The following is a 23247-nucleotide window of genomic DNA, read 5'->3' as shown; positions in this document are numbered from 1 at the left end:
TCTATTAACACTTTCATAACTAGCATTTTATGAAGGAGGGAAAACATTCCTCTAGATGGAAAAGAAGGTACAATGGGTATAAGTTACAGAAAGCAGATTTCCAGTTTGCTAAGAAAAGACTCTCAATTCTTTGAATCTTCCTCCCCCTGCCACTAACACCTGCCCCCTTACCACTTATACTCCAAAAACATACTCTAAAGCACTTTAAGTACAACTTATAAAACTTTCAGTTCACACAAATCTTTTCAGAAAAAGGATAGGATCAAGGTACGTTGCCAGAATTAAAACAGTAAGGAACTATCTGGTCAAAAGAAAAGTCTGCCATAGTATTTAAGATGTCTTGCTTTACCTGAACAAAGTCTGTGCTCAGAAAGCAAAGTAGCAGAGTACATATTCAGCTTCTCCAAGAGGAGTCAATGTTCTAATAATACATAATCTAAAATGGGCTCATGAGTGCAGCTAACCCTCATTATTAAGAGCATCATTATCATCATCACTTGGAAGAGGCAAGTGAGGATAGATGATTCTGGATTCTTTTAAAGTGTACACACACCCAGAATTCCTTTGGGAGGGCATGATCTCACGCTAATATGAAAAACTGTCACTACCATAATCAGTTCTAATAATATTTGGTATTACTTGGAAATAAGATAATGGCTTGATATCGTATATTCAAGAGTTTCTCTGTAATTCAAACCTTCCTAATTGGGAGTTACAAATATCTGACTCTGCTCTAGCAGTTGTCAGAGCATAAAAGGCCCTTCCCACTCTTTCCCCACCCCAGGCTCCAAAGTTTTCCTCAACTACTTTGAACCATTATTTTTTCCCAATTTCTGGGCATTCTCAGTATTTCTGCTCCTCTCGTTTTGTTTTGGTTTTTTTTTTTGTTTTGTTTTTGTTTTTGTTTTTTGCAACTCACTGTTTATCTCCTAGTTTGTTCAGCTGCATAAAACTTGGCTCCCACCAAGACTGTAACTGCCTTAATGAACAGGGATCAACATATTAAGAATCTTCAGACTTTCCCACAAATCCTTAAGAGCTCACTGAATACTTTGTGACTTAAATAACTAGGCTCAACAGTAATAGTTTTGGAGAGTTTACTGTATGCCAGACCCAGTGCTAAAAGTATACCCGGATTAGCTCATGTAATCTTCACCACTCCGCAGAAATAAGCACTATTCTTTTCTCCATCAAACAGAGGAAGAAAGTGAGGCTCAGAGTTAACTTGCCCAAGGTCATACAGCTAGTGTGGCAGAGCCAGGGCCTGAATCCAAGCAAAGCTCTTAACTAAGTAACTGTAAAGTTGCACCCCTGCAATATCAGAGTCCATGAAGAATTTCCACTTCACTAAGTTACAAGTTTCAATTTCAACCGAGTTGAGACATTGTAGCTACACATCAAAACTTTAAATTAAGAAAAGAATTTCTTATAGACATCTTTATGGGGTTGCAATAAAAAATGAGGGAGAACGCCTCCGATGTCCTTTCTATTTATGTGATATTATGGTGTGGGTCACAATCCTACCAAGAAGTGGCTTGTGAGAATACAGCTTCGGTTTAGATTTTTAAATAGGGCTCCTTTTCTCGGCTCCGAGGATGACATGGAAAATTAAGGAGGGATGTGGTAACTGTCACCTCCCAGCTCCGAAAACTGCCAGCCCCAATTCTTGTTTAAAAAATAGGAGCCGGGCTCTTGTTCCACCCCTTGACTTTCCACACAAAGCAGTACCATCCTCTGCCCTCTTCACACAAAGCAAGCTTTACCCCGCTACCCAAAGGGGAGTGCTGATTCACATGGTCTCCCCGTCGCCGCCAGAAACGTACCCATCTCCCAGCGGTCCCAAACACTGACCACCGCGCTTAGACCGCTTCGGTCTGCCCTCCCCACCCCCACCCCGCGTCCGGCGATACCTCATCGAACAGACCCCTCCCCGACATCCAAAATGCTCAGGCCACCTTCCGAAAGCCAGTATTTCACACAAAGCGAGATCCCTTCCTTACAAAGCGGTTTCCCACCCCCCGACTCCTCCCACGGCGAGCAGCCCTTCCCGGGCCGTGCCAAACCACAGACCCCGCAACGGGGTCCAGAACCCAGAGAGTGCACAAGCCAGGGGGACAACCAGCTACAAATCCTGTTCCTCCAGCACGCCTCGAATCCCCCCAACTCCAGTCGACCTCTCCGCAGCCAAAGCAAGCAAAGCACGAGTCCCCGTCCGAGAGCGGATCCCGCTACACAAAGCGAGGTGTCTCACCAGGGCTACCCGCGGAAGACGCTCTCCGCCCCCGGGCCCGTCCCCGCCCAGCCCCGGCCAGGCGGCCCGCGCTCACCAGCTCTCCTCCTCCTCCTCCCAGCCTGACAGGCGCTCCAGCTCCTCGGGCCGCAGCGGCTCCACCTCGTCCAGCAAGCCGCCCTCGCCCGCGGCCAGCAAGGAGGTGGCGTCCCGCAGCTCCTCGCTACTCGTCCGCCTCGGGCCCGACCCGACCCCGCTGCCCGACTTGGCGTTGAGGCCCAAGGGGAAGCCCCGAGGGGACGCCGTGCCGGAGGAGGGAGTGGACGCGCCGGCCCGAACCGGGCTGCCGGGCCCGAGGGAGCCGACGCCCTGCACGGCCCCCGAGCGGCTCCTCAGCTGTTCGTTCTGCTTCTCCAGCTTCTTCACCAGCTCCTGCAGCTTCCGCACCTCCTGGTCCGCATTCACGTTGGAGTTAACGTCCTCCATCCCGGCCCCGCCGCCTGTGCTGCCTGCCACCCGCTCAGACTCAGCGCCGGGGAGAGGGCCGGGGGGAAAGAGGCGTCGCCGCCGCCGCCGCTCACTCTAGCCGAGGCGCCGTCATACAGCAGGGCCAGGCCCCACCGCCAGGGTCCCCCCAGCTCCGGTTCCGAAGCGCCGCTGGCCCCAGCCGAGCCGCCTCATCTGCGCCGGCTCCAGGATTGGGGGAGGCGGCGCCAATATCCGGCCTCGGCCGCCATCTTCCCTCCGTCCCTCCGCCCCCCGCAGCCCGGCCCCGTCGGTGACCTCAGAGCGTCGGGGGTGGACGCGGCCGCCGGCGAGCGCTGAGAGGACCGCGCGCCGCGCTCGCGGAGGGGCGGGGCCGTGGGCGAAGCCGGTGGGCGGGGCCTCGGCCGGAAGGGGCGTGGCGGGCGCCTGTGGAGGTGGGAAGCCGCCGGGCTGGCTGGGGCGAGCGATTCCGGCGGCAGGCGGGGCCCGGGAGGAGAGATAAGCTGGCCGAGGCCGGAGCGGAGTAATAAGGACTTGACTGCGGGAGGAGCTAAGATCGCAAACTCACACTCGCACTCAGCTGTGCCTGTTGGTCTTGAATGGGGAGTGTGGTGTGCTCTCCACCCCCAAACACTGGCGTGTGGAACCAGCGCCCGAATGTGACCTGTGTCCTGGCTGGCTCTCTGGTGGGCGCTTGGCCGGGCCCCTTGGACAGAGAGTTTATTTTGTCTGTTTGTTCAGCAAATATTTATTCGATGCCTGCTTGAAATAGGAGATTGTCGGGGCTGGCAGGAGCCTCAGGGTCCATCGGTGACCTGTTTCTTCCTCTGAAAATGAGAAAACAGAATCCCAAATCATTGAGACGTCTAAGATCAAAATAATAACCACAAGTTGCTGAATGCATAGTATGGCCCAGACACTGTACTAAGCAATTTAAAGGCATCTTATCCATTAAAAGTTCTCCCGACTTAAAAGTTTATTGCACACTGGTTTGGAAGCGGGGATATAAAACCGCCCCCTCCTCCCCTTTGTCTATTAATTGACGCCTAATCTGCTCTTTGGATCGTTTCTTGGAAAAAAACTTTGCCATAGTGTGTCTTGACTTTATATTTTTTAAAAGTGTATTTTTTTAAGTTTATTTATTCTTTTTTAAAAAAAAAATTTTTTTTTTTAATGTTTTATTTATTTTTGAGACAGAGAGAGACACAGCATGAACGGGGGAGGAGCAGAGAGAGAGGGAGACACAGAATCGGAAGCAGGCTCCAGGCTCTGAGCCATCAGCCCAGAGCCCGACGCGGGGCTCGACCTCACGGACGGTGAGATCGTGACCTGAGCCGAAGTCGGAAGCCCAACCGACTGAGCCACCCAGGCGCCCCTAAGTTTATTTATTTTTGATAGGGAGCTGGGGAGGGGCAGAGAGACAATCCCAAGCAGGATCTGAGTTGTCAGCATAGAGCCAGATGCGGAACATGAACTCACGAAATGGGAAATCCGGATCTGAGACAAAATCAAGAGTCCAGCACATAACCCACCGAGCCACCCAGGTGCCCCTAACGAGTGTATTAAAAGAACGTGATAAACATGTTGACATATAGCGATGAATGCTGAGAGATGTAAGAATGTAAAATTTTTTCAGTGAGGCCGGTTATAATGTGTACTAGTAACAGCGAAACAAACCAAAACCCAGTTAAATACTTTCTTTTGATCGCATTCATTATTTTTCAGATGTCACCTGTGTACTTGGCTTCTGTTTGCAGCTTTCCTCTAATTGCCTCCTCCACCCTTAGCTACTAATGATCCAGTCCTATTCCACCTGGGTGTGGACTAATACGCCAGGGCTTACTTGTATCTTTCCGCCTCTCTGTGCTGTATTTTCCTTGCCTAGAATATTCTACCTGCCAAGTCTGATTCCCTTTCTTAAAATCCATGCTCACCTACCCAGGAAAACTTTTCCTGACAGTTCCACAAATACCTAGTTGTTCTCTAGCATCACCTGATCAATAGTTTTCAACAGGTGTTGACACTCTTAAGTTTTTTTCTTCTCTTTTGTTGGTTTTGGCTATATACCTGATGACAAGGAACTATTTATTTGTGTTTTTCATGTCCACTGTCTGACACAGTGGTTTGTTGAAATATCTGGTTTGTTGAAAGTTGAGAAGAATGTAAATTCTGACAGATCAAGGACTAGAGAGACGATTCATAGCAAGAAAAGCAATTCAAAGTTTGCTGACTACCTATAAATATGTATTTTCATAGGTCTGTATACCTGGTCAAAGGGTGTCTTTGGTAACACAATAACTGTGAACTAATATACATTATCTGTATGATGCATGTCTGAGTACCAAAGCTATCTCTGATGCGTCTGAACTAGTTGCCGGAGAGTTCAACGTCATGACTGCTTCACATATAGCACTTTTCACTTACATTTAACAGTTTGTGAAATAGATTCCAACGAGCCAAGTTCTGTAATGAGAACACTTCACACACATTTCTTGAAAAGAATAGTTTGTATGACATTGTGAAGTTACATGCTAGTATTTCACGGAGGCAACAAGAGGTGGGTGTGATATGGAGCAATGAATGGAGAATCAGAAGGCCCGATGGCTGATTCTAGCTATACCACGAATGTGATGCTTGACCTTAATCTCTGATCCTGAAGCAAGTCATACTGGCTCTGTATGTTCAAAATACATCGGAATACTTCCTCGCACTGCCACTGGTAATACTGTAGTTCAAGTGGCCATCTTGTCTTGTCTAGCTTACTGCGGTACTCTCTTAATGGGCTATACCCCTTTGCTGTTTACAATCTATGATGCACACAGCAACCAGATGATCCTTTGTTTAGTCAGATCGGGTCCACATACTTAAAATATGAAGTCCTTTTCTTAGCTGTGAGACTGAATACTTGGCGACTTGTGCAAGTATCTCATTGACTACGAACCACTCTTCCCCTCTATCACTCCACTGTAGCCATGCAGGTCTTTTCATGTTCTTTAAACATGCCAAGCATGTACCTTGCTGTACCTTCTATCTATGATCCATTCTTCTTCCACCTTGTCACATTACTCTCTCCATTCAGGTCTCAGCTCAGATATCACCCCCTAAGTTCACTGTCCTCATTATTACGGCCCTCATAAAATAGTATCCCTATCATTCCCCACCTTTGCCTTTGACACATCATCTATTTCTTTTTCTTTATTGCCGATCTCTCCCCAGTAGAATATGAACTATGTGAAAACAGCGTTCACTGCAGTATTCCTGGTGCCTAGAACGGTGCCTACTATATGGTAGGTGTTCAATAAATGAATGGAGATGGATTTAGGTTAAGTGAAGTCTCCTAACAGAATTTCAGATAAATGTGTTTGTTATATCTGCAATCATTAAAATGGAAATTCCTGGTAATGTTGAATGGTTTTTTATTTATTTTTTTAAATTTTTTTTTTAACATTTATTTATTTTTGAGACAGAGAGACAGAGCATGAACAGGGGAGGGGCAGAGAGAGAGGGAGACACAGAATCTGAAACAGGCTGCAGGCTCTGAGCTGTCAGCACAGAGCCCGACGCGGGGCTCGAACTCACGGACCGTGAGATCATGACCTGAGCCAAAGTCGGACGCTTAACCGACCAAGCCACCCAGGCACCCTGAATGGTTTTTTTAAAAAATTATATATTTCTCTTCCAAAAGAGCAACATGTCACACTATGTATGTCATCCTCAAAACTAGGTCATTCCCCACCTCCTGAGTGCCAACAGCCCTTAAGAATTGCTGAGGAGAGAAAGTCTCAGGTTCTCACTTAAAAGTATGAGGGCAAGAATATTGCCATTGTATCCGAAATGTTGCAAGGATTCTTCTCTTTCGGGTTAACTCTAATACTGTCTTCTCTGATGACTCAGAAGTGTTAGAGCATGGTTTTTAAAAGTCCCTCTAAAAGTGACTCTCTTATGGAGATAGGAGAAGTAAAGCTGGTAGGTGTCTGCCGTATGCCTCACGGTTACCTCACCTAGCTTTGCAGATGTTGTCTTTTATGATAAGCTTGCTTTGTTCCCGGATGAAGGAGTTGCTCCTTTTCTTAGCAGGTGTGGCCCTTTCCGGAACTTGCTCCTACTTGCCTGTTAGCTCCTGCCGAAACTCCTGACAAAGTGAAAAATATTACAAACCACTATAAGTACTTAGAATGAAAAACTATTACTCCGTAGCTTAAAGGTATTCAGCAGTCCTAAAATCCTAAATCAAGATATGTATGCGCGCGTGTGTGTGTCCCTGAGCACATGCCCAAAAGTAGTTTAGAAATTGCAAGGCACTTAGAGAAATATTTGCATTTGTTTAAAAAAATGCTCAAAATTTTCGAAGAAACCTTTACTATCCGGCACACCCATTTTATCCTCACACGGTACCTGCTTGGCTAGTCATTCCCCATGTATCCTCTCTCGCTTAGTCTTCACTAGCATCTTTCTCCCAGATGTACCTTCTCTGGTCTCTTCTTCACTGTCTTGGCACATGCAAATTTAAGAAGGAAGCTCCGGAACTCCAAAAGCTGACTATATAAGAGATTCTGAATTAAAATCCTCGGGCAAAAAGAACAAAAGCCCAAGATTTGAACCTAGAATTTTTCTAGTCCCCACTGATCAGATCTTACCATTATGGGATGCCTCAAAAGTGGCCATAATAGTAGGCATCCCTTCCTTCCACAGGTCCTCTAGTCAGAGGGTGGCCCCCTATCACATGGTTGGGGGCATGTATTATATTGATGCAGGGGTGGGGAGGTTAATGATCAAGGCAGATATGAACATGTTCTTAAACTCTCAAGAGCCTGCTATCTTAGCCCCAAATGAAACAATACCTTATCTCTCACCCTTTTTTGTGATAGCAAGTGAGGAGATAAGATTGCTAAATAACATTTATTATATCCTCTCTAAGTAGTATATCAGCAGGACAGCATAGTTAGAAAAGGGGGATTTGAACTACTAAATATCTGTGATCTAGAAAACCTACCACTCAAGGATAGGAGAAAACTGATTGAGAATCATCCAAATCTCCAAGTCAATAATATAATCTGATCTAGGATCTAAAATAGATTATTCTGAGTACTGACTTAGAGATGTTATGGAGACAGTGGACTATGAATAACGGTTTGTCTTAAAGTAAATTAAGCTGTCATTGAGACATATATATATATATATATATACTCTTCTACTAGGAAGTTGTAGAGAATTCCATTCCTGAGTCTTTGTGATACTCCTGGAATATTACACAGACTGAAAGACATCATCAACCATTCAATTTGTCCAAGTATGTCTAGAAGGTTACTTTCTTATTTACCATCAATGATATATAAACACAGTTGTATGTACCCTGGAATATTAATTCTGTAAATATCCAGGTCTTTCTGAATTGGCCCAATAATAATAATAATAGCTAACAATCATCGACCACTTTAAAGATATGTAGTAATTCACTTAAAACTCACAATAGTCCTTTGAGGTAGCTGTTATTAGTATCCATTTTAAGGATACTAGTTTTAAGGATACTAGTTCCAGAATAAGGAAACTTGAGACAGAGAGGCTAAATAATTTCCGAAGGCCCATGACCAGAGAGTAGTAGAGTTGGATTTGAACTCAGGTAGACTGACTTTACAATCTCCAATAGTCCATGACCAAGTGGGTTCTCCATGCTTTCCTTATAAAAGTATTGATATCTCAATCAGCTACTTGGGGGGGGGGGAGTGAGATTTGGGGGCAAGGGTTATTGCTTTTATGGTAACCAATGACTCAATACTCTTGATTTAAGAGCAAGTTTTCCAACTTTGAAGTCTCAGCACATCTGGGACTTAACACATTGAAACAACCTGTTCCTTAGAGAGGGAGGCAATTCCTCTATGTCTTGCTCAAAAGACTTCCTAGTAGGCCATTTACTTGGACGGTACTCCAGGGACTTGAGAAGTAGATGCAGGAGTCCTCAAGACCCCCTAGTCAGCAGTTTGCTGAGATGAAGCTTCAGCATATGGGCTTCTCATTGACAAAGCTGGTAGTCCATCATGTAGGGGTTTTGTGGGGAAGTAGTTAGTAGGGGGAGGCTCCTACCCAGGGCAATACACGTAAATCAACAAAACATGAAGATTTAAGGGAATTTAGTGGCAAGAGTCCGAGGTCTATAAATGAGAGAAGGAAAATTTGAACAGGTCCTGAAACAGATACCAAAAGAAAAAGTACAGAACGAGGGTAAAAGAGAAGATCAAGGAGCAGTGGTCTCAACAGTAGATAAGAAAGTGATTCTTGGCAAATGCTGAAACTAACCGGTTTCCAGCCGTTGCCTTTCTGTGGCCTTTGTAGCAAGTTATGTGGGAGAAACAGTTGCATTTAAAGGGCCAGTGATGCTGTTGTCTGGCAGAACTGTGAGTTTCTAGCCTTGGGACAAACTGGTAACCAGATATGCTGGACTAGGGCCCAATCTGCGAAGCTCCCTGATGCACAAGAGTCCACCATTGTGTCTGTGTGTAAACAGATGCCATCTCCCCAAAGGTCCTGGAAACCAGATACCCCTCATGTCACATCTGCGCTCTGGTTGGGAGAAAGGAGGGCAGGCTGTTGGGCAGAGCAGGGAAGAGATGAGTAGTAGGGCATGGCACAGGTGGTGCTCCTGTTATCAGCGGGGACGGTCGACTTCAGATGGGGCACCTGTACACAACGTGGAGGCTCACAGTTGGAACAGAGCTGCTCCGGATGTTGGCGTGCTTGTCCACTAGCATTGCTGGAAGGCTTGTTTCTCTTTTCTAATGACACCATGCTCCCGAATTGCTTGTTTTCGTGGCCCAGGTCAGTCAGTCGGGAGATGCGGCCAGGTATTCAGGCAACTTTCAGTCACACGTAGCGATCAGTTAGCAGTGCTGCTTAAGCATCCTCTATGTCTTGGACCCAAAGTGTGATGTGGCATCGTTTACAGACAGCTCTGGGAAAAACTACCGACATTTTGCTGTGCGCTGGCAGCAGGGCAGATAGCTCCTGGCGTTTACTGGGATCATCCTGGCAGGGTGAGGGTATGTATACTGTAGGACAGTCTGACTGTTTTCAAAGATGGGATTGCAGGCTGCATGGAAGGCAATGAATTTCTCCAACCTCTCCGATATGCAGGATAAATGAGAGGCCTTTCTACTTCTCCACCTTAGATACATTCAGAGCTACATCATAGTGTTGCACAAGGCACCCTCCAAGTGTGGGCACCGCCTATGAGAGCACGAGCAGAAAAAAACAACTCCTCCTACACTTCGTCAACAGGCTAAGAAAGGCCACCACCTTCACACAGAACCTGATGTGCTCACTGAACACAATAACGTAGTTTCCAGATCTTCCATATGACTATAGCAATGGGCTTGACTCTGGAGCCTTAGATGTGGGCAAGAGCATTCAATTGTCCCTTTCAGGGCCAACCTAACAGTGGCACCAGCCAGGATTAGTATCATGAACAGAGAATATGGGTAGGAGAATATGTGAAAGGATCCAAAATGAAGCGTGAGAGGGCTCCAGGCATATTTTTATTGGGTCAGTCTAGTTTAAAGGCATAAAGTTCAGACAGTCCTTTTTCTAACCTCCAAACAAATGGCAGATAGCACTTCTTTTTATATTTTCTTGTAATTCTTACATTCAACTCTTTAGTTCATCTGAGATTTATTCTAGTGTGTTATGTGAGGCATGACTCTAAATGGGCATGTTTATATAGGGCCCTATCATGTACTAGGTTAACATTTATTCATCTGGTTGTTACTAGTTCAAGGTACACTATTTGGGGCCAGAGATGATAAAGATCCTCAGGAATGTGCTCCTTGTTCTGCTGCGGCTTATCATCTGTTTGAGGAGATGAGATGTACACATAGGTAACTATATATACAAAGCAGCATGGGAAAGTGCCATGTGATCCATACAGAAAAGAGAATCCAAGGGCTTTTTTGTATTTTTTCCTCTGGTTCTTTTTTCCTATGACTTTTTTTTTTTTTTTTTTTTTTTGAGAGAGAGTATTAGGAGAATAGAAATATATTCCTTCTGCCTGGGATAATAAGATTTTTCCCAGAAGGAGCGTGATTTAAGATGGGCCTTCAGGGATAGGCAGTTCTCTTAATCTTGATTTGTTGGTTTCAAGGAAGAGAAACCACTTGAATCATCTCAATAAAAAGAGGGAGTTATCCACTCTCTCACTTCTAAGAATGGGTACCAAAAGTGAACCGGCAAACGTATGAACAGATCTATGCACAAGGGTATTTACTACACCATTATTTGTAATAGCAAAAGATTGAGAGCAACTCAAATGTTATCAGTATGGTAACAGTTGAAAAAATTATAATACATCCACACAATGGAGAATTATGTCTCAATAAAAAGAGGGAGATCTCCCTGTCTCCAGGATAACTGATGCAGAACCGTGCTTAGTGTAAGAAGCAGGGAGGAATGTAAAATATATACATATATGCTTTTATCTGTAAAAAAAAAAAAACAAACAAACAGTACAATTGGGGCACCTGTGTGGATTAGTCAGTTAAGCATCTGACTTTGGCTCAGGTCATGATCTCACAGTTCATGAGTTCGAGCCCTGCATCGGGCTCTGTGCCGACAGCTCAGAGCCTGGAGCCTGCTTCAGATTCTGTGTCTCTCCCTCTCTCTGCCCCTTCCCACTCACACTCTGTCTGTCTCCGTCTCTCTCAAAAATAAAGATTAAAGGGGCACCTGGGTGGCGCAGTCGGTTAAGCGTCCGACTTCAGCCAGGTCACGATCTCGCGGTCCGTGAGTTCGAGCCCCGCGTCAGGCTCTGGGCTGATGGCTCGGAGCCTGGAGCCTGTTTCCGATTCTGTGTCTCCCTCTCTCTCTGACCCTCCCCCGTTCATGCTCTGTCTCTCTCTGTCCCAAAAATAAAATAAAAAAAAAAAAATAAATAAAAATAAAGATTAAAAAACAAAACAAAACAAAAAAGAGTTATTAAAAAGTAGTATGATAACATCTGATGATAGGTTACAGAATATGACAAGATCACTTGAGGACTAGAACTACAAAGCAAGAAATCAATGCAATGTCCTCCATTTCCATTAGTGATTTATTAATTTATTTATTCCGCATATTTATTGAGCACTTACCACGTACCAGGAACTAGGCACAGAAATTGGGCATATAGCGAAGAACCAAACAGGGAAAAAAGACCTGACCTCATGGCGCTTACATTTTAGTGATGAATGACAGACAGTAAACACATAAGTACAATGTATATATAGTATGCCTTATGATGATGGTGCTATGGAGAAAAATGAATCAGGGAGAGGATTAGGGGTGTGGGTGGGGTTGGGATCGTAATTTTAAATAGAGTGGTCAAGGAAAGTGTCACTGAGAAGATGACATTTGAGCAAAGTTCTGAAGGAGGTGAGAGAGCAAGACATGCAGGTAACTAGGGAAGAACATACCAAGCAGAACAGCAAGTGCAAAGGCTCCGAGGCAATAACGTGCTGGCTTCAAAGGAGAACAAGGTCTGTGTGGCTAAACTGGAGTGAATGAAGGAGCGAATCATGGGAGATAAAGTCAGAGAGATGAAGGAAAGATTCCAAAGGACCTAGTAGGTAATTATAAAGACTGACTTTTACTGTAAAATGAGAGGAAGAGGGGAGATTTTGAGCCAAAAAGCGACGTGACCCGACTTACGTTTTAATAAGATCCTTCTCTTCTCTGCTTCTTGCACGTTTGCCAGTTTCTCATTCCCCTGATTCTGTCTCAAAACTTCTGCTTACTCATGGCTTCTGTGTTCCCTTCATAACATCAGCTTCCATGTGGTTTGGTGTTGTAACAACTGTTGACATTTCAGTTCATGTGCCCAACTGTGACCTAATCACTCAGTCTCTCAGTGTCCCAATTCCAGATTCTTGGGTGACATAATGTTAGACTCACATATGATTTAGGCTAACTAATATTAGTCCACTGTGGTAGAACAAGCTGAGGCCAGTTCTCAGAGGTGAACGGGATCTTGCAACATTTCCAAGAAGGGATTAGGCACAGAGAGGTAAATAGGCTAGCACATCAACTTCATCAGGTAACTCAAATACTTTTGGTTCTTGGTACATAAGTAACAGTCAATAAATCCAGTTTATTTAGCAAAAACAAACAAACAGACAAACGAAACCTATAATCACATCATACTGATGTAGTGTTCAGTTACCCCGTCAGGTTGGTAGTAATAATAGATGACTTTATAATACTGTATACTAAAACAGCTTCTAAAACTATTTATGGTAAGGAGCAGTTTTCTTATTTTATTTTCAAATGGTAGGAGAATGATACTTTTTTTTTTTTTAGCTTGAGAGATTTTTTTTTTTTAATTTATTTTCAAATTAGTTAACATACAATGTATGTAAGTATTGGCTTCAGGAGTAGAACCCAGTGATTTGTCTCTCACATATAACACCCAGTGCTCATCCTGAAAAGCGCCCTCTTTAATGCCCCTCACCCATTTAACCCATTGCCCACTCTGCCCTCCCCCCCAGCAACCCTCAATTTGTTCTCTGTATTTGAGTCTCTTATGCTTTGCCTCCCTCTGTGTTTACTTACTTTTCCTTCCCTTCTGTAGGAGAATGATGCTTTTGTAAAATATAAGAAAAACGAATTCTAAAAAAAATTAAATTTAAAAAGATACACAGAATTAAAGCCTAATGTTTTACTGTTAGATTCAACACACAGAAAATTACTCTGTCAAGTTGCTGCATAAGTTTCTAAAGGCTTAGTCTCCATTTCTGTACTGACAATGCACTAGTCACAAACAGTCCCACACTTTAAATAGCACACTCATTTATTTAATTAGTATCTAAATTTTGCAATCACCAAAGCAGGTGAATGGCATTTCACATTCTGAATGAACATGGTAAAGAATCCGGTTACGTTGTTGTTCTTACTGTCCTCATTCACTAATTAAGTTGGTGTCCTGCAGGTAGTTTCTAATGAATCCTTGTTGACTGAAATACTACCCTAGTTTAAGGACATTTCTCGTCACGTGAAAAACAATGTAAATTTGTTATATTTAGATTTGCTATTATGGATTAGCTCTAGTCCTAAATATGCCTAAAGTAGATATGATTTTCTCTTGCATTAGAAATGGAAGAAGCAAGGGGACGAAGGAGTTACCTTTCTTAAATCTCAGAGACAGAAAGAGAAAATGTTCACACTGAATTAGAGGGAAGGCTGTTTCTAATCTTTCATAAAGATTTAAAAGCCTGATTCTGTAGTTGACTTGAGGACTATCTTCTTAATTTAGCAAATGCGTATTTACATTTCATTGCTATGCTAAGTTATCTATACTGTGAATTAAACTGATTTAAACCCAGTTTTTTATGGTTTCATCATCTAAGACAAATGTACCGACCAGTGTAAGTGAAGAACTAATAAAATCATAGTTATATACAAACTACCACTCTTCGATCATTGAACAGAGAGAAATCATAGAATAAGATTATTCTGGTAGCAGCAAGCCTTGACTATTGGTTCATTTCCCAAGGTTATATGACTTTCTTTATCCAAGAATTCTGGGTAACCAGAATTTTAAATTCATATACACATATAATTTAAAAGTATCTGAAATGGTTAGGGGGAATTAAATGGGAACACTTATCTCCCTTAGTATTGCCTTGGATTTATTTTAAAGATAGTTATAAATGTTTGAAGTTTTGCTTTTATTCATACAATATCAAAATAGGTCACATTCCCTTAAGCAGGAAAAACATGAAACAATACCCACCTTGACCCTTTGACACAATCTGCTCTTTAAATAACAAAACAGAAAATTAAAAAAAAAGAGAAACCATTTTTAAAGAATTATTTCAAATGTATCATTGCCAGGAGTTTAAATTGTTCTCCTCCATACCAATTGTTGTGAAAACACAATATTGTTTTCAAAATATTCACTGCCTGTTAGAAAAAGATACCAATGTTTTTTCTCAAGAAAAATAGATCTAATGATAGAGGTTTTGTAAGATATAAATTTGTAATATTCCCTAAATTCATTTGTAAAAAGTGTTACACTTATTCCCTTAACCATTCTAAAAGCTACCATATTCCAGAGATGTATATATTGAGGATTCCATCATTTTTTTCTGCCTACCTCATCCTATTCCTGTTCCCCCACCCACCTGATTGATGGGAGACATTTCTCCATGGATCTCTTGCATTTCTTCATATCTTGTGAGTGAGGTACTGGCTGCCCTTGTTCTGGGATGATCTTTTCAAGAATGTTTACACAGCAAGCAGCCTTGGAATAGAGAGATAATGTGTCTCTCTGGAGCAAAGAGCAGGTTTGTTTATTATCCAACACGATAAAGATGTTGTCTCCCCAGAGCCAAGGTCAGGCATGCATACTGCCCATTATAAAAAATTTGGCTCCCCTAAGCCGGGGTTTTTCACCTGTTCTACAACCTGCTGGGTATGTAAGCATCACTTGGCTCTCTTCATGTCCCACCCTGTAGGAATCAGAGCTTGGAACCAGTGCAAATGCTGATACTCTGGACAATATTGTTGGTATAAATGATACATTGTTCTTTCTCTCTAATGCAAGAACCTTGTGTCTTCTGCCAGAATCTATGAAACAGTGGCAGGCTAACTTGGTAACTTGCTAATAGAGGAAAATCTGTAGGTTTCCTACATTACCCCAGTTTCTGCTTTGAGTTCTTTCCTAAGACACATCCGTACCTTTGCCCTCCAGCTTCCCAAGAGAACCCTGTGTCTGCACAATAAATCTCCCTTTTATTTAGGCTTAAATGGGCTCCCATTCCTTATAATCAAAACAGTCCTGATCCAGCCAAGAAAATGTTTCTTTCTGAAAATTGAACAATAGGAGGAAATATTCAAGTAGTTTTCTAAGTGGTTCCATTCAGCTAATCTTTGTTGAGTTGCTACAACATTCCACATAGTGTGCTGGATGCCGGGGCTACAATAGTAAGCAACATATTGTTCATAGTTCCAATTCTCATAAGAGGTGCAGCCCAGATATAAGCAAGCCGACAGAAAATCATTACAAATTGTGAAAAGTGCTATAAAGAAAACAAAATGGGACAAAGGCAGAGAGTAAAAAGGGAGGCTAACTCACAGAGAGTCATTGGAGAAGGTGACTTTGAGAGAGCATCGTTAAGCTGAAATGTGGCAGATAAGAAGGCAGAAGATAGTACAAACTCAAGAAACAATAAGTGCCTTGAGATGGGAAAAGCTTAGGAAACGTGAAAATTGAGAGAAAAACAAATGCAAATAAGCACAACAAGTAAGAGGAGTATGCCGGTGGTACGGGGATGGTGGGGGGGTGGGCAGCGGGATTTAGGCAGGAGCCAGATTGTTCAGGGCCCAACCATCCAACAAAAGGAGTTTGGATTTATTCTGTGTACAATGGGAAACTATTGAAGAGTTTTAAGCCCTGGAGCGACAGGACCCACGTTAACATTACAAAAATGACTTTTACGGGGTGTCTGGCTGGCTCAGTCAGAAGAGCCTATGACTCTTGATCTCAGGGTCGTGCATTTGAGCTACACGTTGGGTGTAGAGATTATTTTAAAAAATAAGCTTAAAAAAAAAAAAGTGAGAGTTTTTCCTGTTGTGTTGGAGGACAGTGAAAATGGAAATGGAGAGGCCAGTTAAGAGGTGGGTACTTTGTTCAGGAGAGAAAAGATGGTGGCCAAGACCAGGTTGTGGCAGTGGAGATAGGGACAGTGGATTCTGTGTCCTGAAGAGGCTGTGACGGTGGACGTGGGTGGGAGTGGCAACCTGGGAGGGTGGTGGGGTGGGGGGAGATGAGGGGCTCTAGAAATCAAAAGTGCCATTCAGGGCAATGTTTAGTTTGATATTTGTGTGAAGTACCTAAGGGTAGATACCAAGTTGGCTATTGACGATGGGAGCCTTGAGCTAGATGTCAGATCCAAGTTATATTGGGGAACATCAATATGTACACACTATTTGGTTCCAGGGTCCTAAGCTTTCAGTTTATTCTCTTTTTCAGGCCGTGGTGCCCACCTTCCCCAATTCAGGGTACGCAGGAACTTCTGAATCTCTGGCAAACCAGAGAACATGGAGAATCAGGAGCATCATCTCCAGATTTCTCTCTACCGAATGTGCTACCATTACTATTTTTTTTCTGCTAGGGCTGTTCCATGTTGGTAAGGGTCTTCCAACAAGGTGGCCTCTTTCCAGAGACTGTGACTGAAAGGAAGCTTTGCTTTCAGTCTCCTCCTTCACCTACCTGGAACGTTTCAACTGACATAGTTTAATGGGCTAGGTTTCAGGGTCCTTTTTCAGGTTTATATTCTACCACATTCATGTCTATAAACTGAAATTACATGCCCTCCCTCCTTCTTCAAGCATACCTGTTTCTTCTATAAAAGACTATTTTTTTTAGGGGCACCTGGGTGGTGCAGTAGGTTAAGTGTCTGACTCTTGATTTTGGCTGGGATTAAGATCTTACACTTGTGAGATGGAGTCCTGCATGGGGTTCGGTGCTGAGTGTACAGCTTGTTTGAGATTCTCTCTCTCTCTTTTTTTCCTCTGCCCCTCTCCCCTGCTCTCTGTCTTTAAAAAAAAAAAAAAAAAAAAAAAAAGGAAAAAAAAGAAAAGAAACTGTTGGGGTGCCTGGGTGGCTCAGTCAGTTACCTGACTCTTGATTTTGGCTCAGGTCATGATCTCATGGTTCATGAAATCAAGCCCTCCATAAGGCTCTCGGCTGACAGTGTGGACCTTGCTTGGGATTTTCTCTCTCTCCCTCTCTCTGTCCCCCCACCATTGCTCACTCTCTCTCTCTCTCTCAAAATAAATAAATAAACATTAAAAATTTTTTTTTTGAGACGGAGAGAGACAGAGCGTGAGTCAGGGAGGGGCAGAGAGCGAGGGAGACACAGAATCTGAAGCAGGCTCCAGGCTTTGAGCTGTCAGCACAGAGCCTGATGTGGGGCTGGAACCCGTGAACTGTAAGATCATGGCCTGAGTCAAAATCGGACGCTTAACCGACTGAACCACCCAGTCATCCCCAAAAGTCTGTTTTTTAAAACAGCTTCTTTGACATATAAATTACATACCATAACATTCAACCATTTTACCCTTGATGAATTTTAGTAAATACACAAAATTGTGCAACCATCACCACCATTAAATTGTAGAATATTTCCATCATCCTCTAAACAACGTTTGTGCTCATCTGCAGTCACCCCTTGTTCCCTCCCCTGCAAATCTAGGTAACCACTAATCTATTTTTGGCACTTTTTTTTTTTTTTTTGGCTTTTTCTAGATATTTCATGTAAATGAAATTATACAACATGTGATATTTTGTGTCTGGCTCTTTTTTTTTTTTATTTTTATTTTTTTAACATTTATTTATTTTTGAGACAGAAAGAGATAGAGCATGAACAGGGGAGGGGCAGAGAGAGAGGGAGACACAGAATCGGAAGCAGGCTCCAGGCTCTGAGCCATCAGCCCAGAGCCCGACGTGGGGCTCGAACTCACGGACTCACAGACCGTGAGATCGTGACCTGAGCTGAAGTCGGACACTTAACCGACTGAGCCACCCAGGCACCCCTGTGTCTGGCTCTTTTTACTGAGCTTAAAGTTTTTGAATTGCATCCAAGTTGTGTCATATATTATCATTTCATTCCTTTTTTATTGCTGAATTTCCTTCCATTGTATGGATATACCACATTTTGTTTATTCATTCTCTCATTGATAGCCACCTGGGTTGATTTTGGCTATTACGAACGTTGCGGAAATAATGGTTGTATTCACCCAAATCACTCAGATGTTGAAAGAACTACTTAATATTTTAAATTGAAGGTTAAGATGGTATAATTTGATTTTCCCTCTATTTTCCAAACTGTCAGAAATTTGGGTACACCGTGTACACAGTTTTAAACGTAGATTTCATTCATTTGACTTAAATTGTATCATGAAATAGTTCAATCATACACAAAGGCATAAGAAGTATAGTAACAAGTACTCATGTATTTGTTGGGTATCACAACTGTGATGGGTATCACAGCTCAAGAAACATCTCTCGGGGTGCCTGGGTGGCGCAGTCGGTTAAGCGTCCGACTTCAGCTCAGGTCACGATCTCGCGGTCCGTGAGTTCGAGCCCCGCGTCAGGCTCTGGGCTGACGGTTCAGAGCCTGGAGCCTGCTTCCGATTCTGTGTCTCCCTCTCTCTCTGCCCCTCCCCCCTTCATGCTCTATCTCTCTCTGTCTCAAAAATAAATAAAAACGTTAAAAAAAAAAAAAAAAAAGAAAGAAACATCTCTCTGTCCAGGAGATAACCACTATCAGGAATTTGTATTTTCATTTTCCTTCATGTATATTTACTTTTACCAGCATAGATACATTCGTACATAATATACAAAAATGTTTTACATGATTTTAGACTCAATATATACTGTATGAAAAATAATACCATGTATTGTTCTTAGTATTTCAGTACTGACCATTTTCACTTTCCCAATAACCATACAAAGTACAAACAGCTATTATCCCTGCTTTACAGATAAGGAAACTGAGGCCAGTGGAGATAAGTGACTTATTAAGAACACACAATCAGTAAGTAGCAGCGGTGGGTTGGAGTTCATTCTAACTCTAGAGCATCTGTGTGACCATGAGACACAGTTTTAAATGCTTTTGTATTGTCGTACTGTGTTCTCTTGCAGTCTGCTTTTCCCCACAACGTTATATTTGTGAGGTCCCTCCATAATTATACAGGTAGCCCTAGTTCATTCTTTTTTGTTACTGTATGGTAGTCAGTTTAATGAATAGGTTACAATTCCTTTCTCCATTCTACTGTTAATCGATATTATATCAAACAATACTGCAACTATATTCTTGTACAGGTCTCCTTGTACACAGATGTAAGAGTTTTCTCTACGGTATATATCCTACAGGAAGAATTTCTGGCTCACATGGTATATGTATCTTCACGTTAACTAGATATTCCCAACTATTCTCCAAAATGGTTACCTCATTTTACTTTCAAGGAATCAGTTTGTAAAAAAAAATTCTGCTGTCCATGATTACAATATATGAAATAACCAAACGTTACGAGAGACTAAAGTGACAAGATACGGAAGCTAACACAGAACAGTAAAGTAACCCAAATCCGCCATTTACAACTTCTCTCTTTTAAATATATTCAGCAATCGTGAAACAGCATTTCTCTACTCCCAACTTACCTCTCTTTCTCCTTTACTTCTAAGCTGTAGTCAACTCTCAGAACTCCCGTGAAAAGCATGAATGTAATATGTTATTTATAAATATTAAAATCCCTGAATTCTACAAGGGTGAATCATGTTAAGGCGGAGTTCCTTAATAATCCAGTATTTCACTGACCTTCTCTTCCTTAAATGTTACCATAGGTTTCTCCTCTACCAGCCTGCACCTTACTATATTATTTTTACTCACAACCATGGGGTATAAAAGAGTTGAAACTCTGTTTCAAATATAAATACAGATATAACATAGAGCTACAGATGTCAGATAAGTTCTTTCAGTGAAGAACTATGACAAAGTTGTAAGAAAACAATAAACTTGGTACAAGGAATTTTGGTGCCACTTGTTTGATAATTTAGAGGCATCTAACTTTAAACAAACCTAACACTGCATATGTAAATTAGGATTAAAAGACATATGAGCAAACTTTGGAAAATAAGTATTCCTTTTGAAATATTTGATCTTCTGATTCCTTTCAAAAACTTTCCATTCACTGTTACTCTGCATTTAACATGGAATCAAATGTAGTTTGCTACTAAATTATGAGCACTATATATCTTCCTCTGCAGCTTGGAGGAACATCAAGGATTCTGCCTTTCAGGTATAGAGAAGGGGTTGGGGTTGGTAGGGTGGAGGATGGGAAGAGAGAGAGAGAGAGCCTTCAAAATATAAGGTCATGAAAAGAGAGAGGGAGGGAGGGAGAGAGAGAGAAAGAAAATAAGAAACAGACTCTTTTTTAAAATTAAAAAAAAATGTATTACTTATTTTTGAGAGAGAGAGAGAAACAGAGACAGAACACAAGCGGGGGGAGGGGCAGAGAGGGACAGATAGACACAGAATTCAAAGCAGGCTCCAGGCTCTGAGCCGTCAGCACAGAGCCCGAAGAGGGGCTTGAACCCAAGAACTGCAAGATCATGACCTGGGCTGAAGTCAGATGCTTAACTGACTGAGTGCCCTGAAACAAACTCTTAATCATAGAGAACAAACTGATAGTTACCAGAGGAGTGTGGTGGGGCAAGGGGGGAGGATTGGTGAACTAGGTGATGGGGATTAAAGAGGACACTTACCATGATGAGCACTGAGTACTGTATGGAACCGTTGAATCACTGTATTGTCCACCTGAAACTAATATAAGCACTGTATGTTAACTATACTGGAATTAAAATTAGAAACTTAATTAAAAAAATGAAAACAAAACAAAACATAAGCTCATGGAAGGTTGTAAACATTATACTTTTTTTGTTCTCACCAGCAAGCCACCTTAATCCGTTTGTCTTGCCTCCTGGCCCCCTGGTTCTCGCTTGAAGGTGTCTTATTCTCTCTTGTGCATTTTTTTTTTTTTCCCATCAGTCTTTTTTTTTTTTTTTTTAAACAGGATTGGATTTACAATATGCAAAATATTCCCTTCTTTTGTCTTTCCTTTCACTCTCAGCCCTCATCCCTAAAGAAAATACACTCTTTCATCACATAGATGCTTCCTGCCCTTCCTGGTGGACAATTATACAGCAGGGATAGCAAATGCAAATGCTTGTAGGATCCAGAAGGAGAATTTGAGTGGGGAAGACTGGGGAGGGGTCATGGAGAACTGGAGTGATATTCCGTAAAAGGGGGGCAGCTGCTACCGAATTTCAGTTGACTCTTACAGTGGAAAAATGGGATCCTAATGTTGCCAGGTCTTTTGATTTTTCAGAAGACCTGGAAATCCAGGGTTTTTTTTTTGTTGTTAAAAATTCTCCCACTGTTAAACGTGGGCCACGAACTCCATAAAGACAACAGCAACGCACTTGAACAACTTGAGCAACACTCTGAAACTAAGTTGTTGGAGGGCTGGTTGTGGCTTGGGGGCTGCCATTTTGCCACCTCTACTTTAAGGAGAATTTTGTCTTGGCCAGTTTCACTCCCAGAGTTTTTGCAGAGTTGATGACGCAGAATTGAGAAAATGAGTAGAGAGGTAAAAGGTCTAGGAGGTGAAATAAAATACAAAAGGACCAAAACAGACTAGGTAAGATGATCTAGCTAACAAAGATCCAGGAGAGACAGATGGCGAGAGGAAAAGAGGTCCCAGAGTTGGGCAGTCCGGAGGTGGAGAGGCAGGTGGGTTGGGAGTTTGAGGCTCCAGAGAAGCTCTAAGAGGGAGAACCCTCTCAGGGTGGTGGTGGGTGAGGAAAGAGCAGGAATAAGTGTGGGTGAATACAAATCAGAAATGGCATTCCTCTTAACGTTCTTCAGAGAAATTAGATACATATTGGCACTTTTTTTAAAAGGTCTTTTTGGATGCAGGATTGGCCTTTTAAAATGTGACTCCATGTGGAGACTAGGTCACTTCAAGCCCTGGGGATTAGTTGGATCCCCAACTTGGATCCCAAGTTGTCTTGCAGACAATAGGAAAACAGCTCTGAATAATTTGAGCAAATTGATTGATTGGAAGCATATTAGGTGCATCAAAGAATTGGTAGGAACACTGACAAAGCAGGCTCAGAAAGTGAGCAGAAGCCAGGGAGACTAGGCAGCCTGGAATACAGCTGGGTCATACCACCGGAACAGTCTGCTTATCTTGTCGCTACTGGACATTCACTGTGACTCTGCATCCCCTTAACTCTGCCCTCAATGCTGTCGCTCCACTGGACAGCAGATGCTGCCACCAGCAACAGAATTAACACTGTGATATGCCATTCTTACTTCTTTGTATCAAGACTCAAAGTCCTGACTAGGGAGTTTCCAAATGGCTGACCTTGGGTCACATGCCTATTCCCTAGCTGTGAGGAACCTGGGAGAGCAAGTATTGGTTCTTTTTGGCTTCCTTGGTGAGAGGCAGAAACTGCCTCCTGCCCACAGTCACGCAATGATGGTTCCCAAGTAAGCAGTCTATTTGCATCATGAGATATGCAGCCTTACACGTACTATGGGACCTCACTAGCCGCAGTACCTGTGGGAAGGATGATTAGGAGATGTCCATTGGATCAGTCAAAATAGGATTCATCATGCTGCAGTGACAAGTGACTACAAAATCTCAGTGGCTCACAGCAGCAAAGGTTTATTCCTCCCTCATGTCCACTGAAGATTGTTCATACTATCTTCACTTTAGGTCCCAAGTTGATGGGACTTGGAACAGTGCTGCTCTTACTGTGGCAGAGGTCGGGTGGGGACAAGGAGGAGAGCATAGCAACCCACACTCTGACTCTCTAAGTTTGCCCTTGGAGGTGAAAAACACAACTTCTGCTCACATGTTATGGCCAAAGTGAATCGTGGAGCCAAGCCTGGCCAAAGCAATATGATCCCAAGGAGGGGAAATTACTATTTTTGAAA

General features: G+C 42.8%; 1 protein-coding gene and 1 long non-coding RNA gene across 4 annotated transcripts in view; both read right to left on the bottom strand.

Annotated features, from left to right (window-relative positions):
- The window catches only part of SLAIN2 (SLAIN motif family member 2), a 73452-nt gene extending 70452 nt beyond the window's left edge, over positions 1-3000 (bottom strand). The window contains exon 1 of one of the 2 annotated variants that reach the window (XM_078446138.2): positions 2328-3000. In XM_078446138.2, coding sequence (XP_078302264.1) covers positions 2328-2716 — 389 coding nt within the window. In that variant the 5' untranslated portion in view covers positions 2717-3000. The remainder of the gene's footprint in view (positions 1-2327) is intronic. The other variant, XM_078446139.2, reaches the window with a different exon arrangement.
- Positions 3001-3309: 309 nt separating this feature from the next.
- LOC144616187 (uncharacterized) overlaps positions 3310-23247 on the bottom strand; it is a 62397-nt gene continuing 42459 nt past the window's right edge. The window contains exons 4-7 of one of the 2 annotated variants that reach the window (XR_013555296.2): positions 21009-21066; positions 7112-7255; positions 6718-6848; positions 3310-3543 (exon numbers count right to left, since the gene is read on the bottom strand). This is a non-coding gene — a long non-coding RNA (uncharacterized LOC144616187). The remainder of the gene's footprint in view (positions 3544-6717; positions 6849-7111; positions 7256-21008; positions 21067-23247) is intronic. The other variant, XR_013555297.2, reaches the window with a different exon arrangement.

This window comes from Panthera onca, chromosome B1 (genome assembly GCF_046562875.1).
Source record: "Panthera onca isolate mPanOnc1 chromosome B1, mPanOnc1 haplotype 2, whole genome shotgun sequence".
In the NCBI taxonomy this organism is placed as follows: Eukaryota; Metazoa; Chordata; class Mammalia; order Carnivora; family Felidae; genus Panthera; species Panthera onca.
The sequence above is the reverse complement of the archived record's forward strand: the minus strand, read 5'-3'. Positions and strand labels throughout refer to the sequence as shown.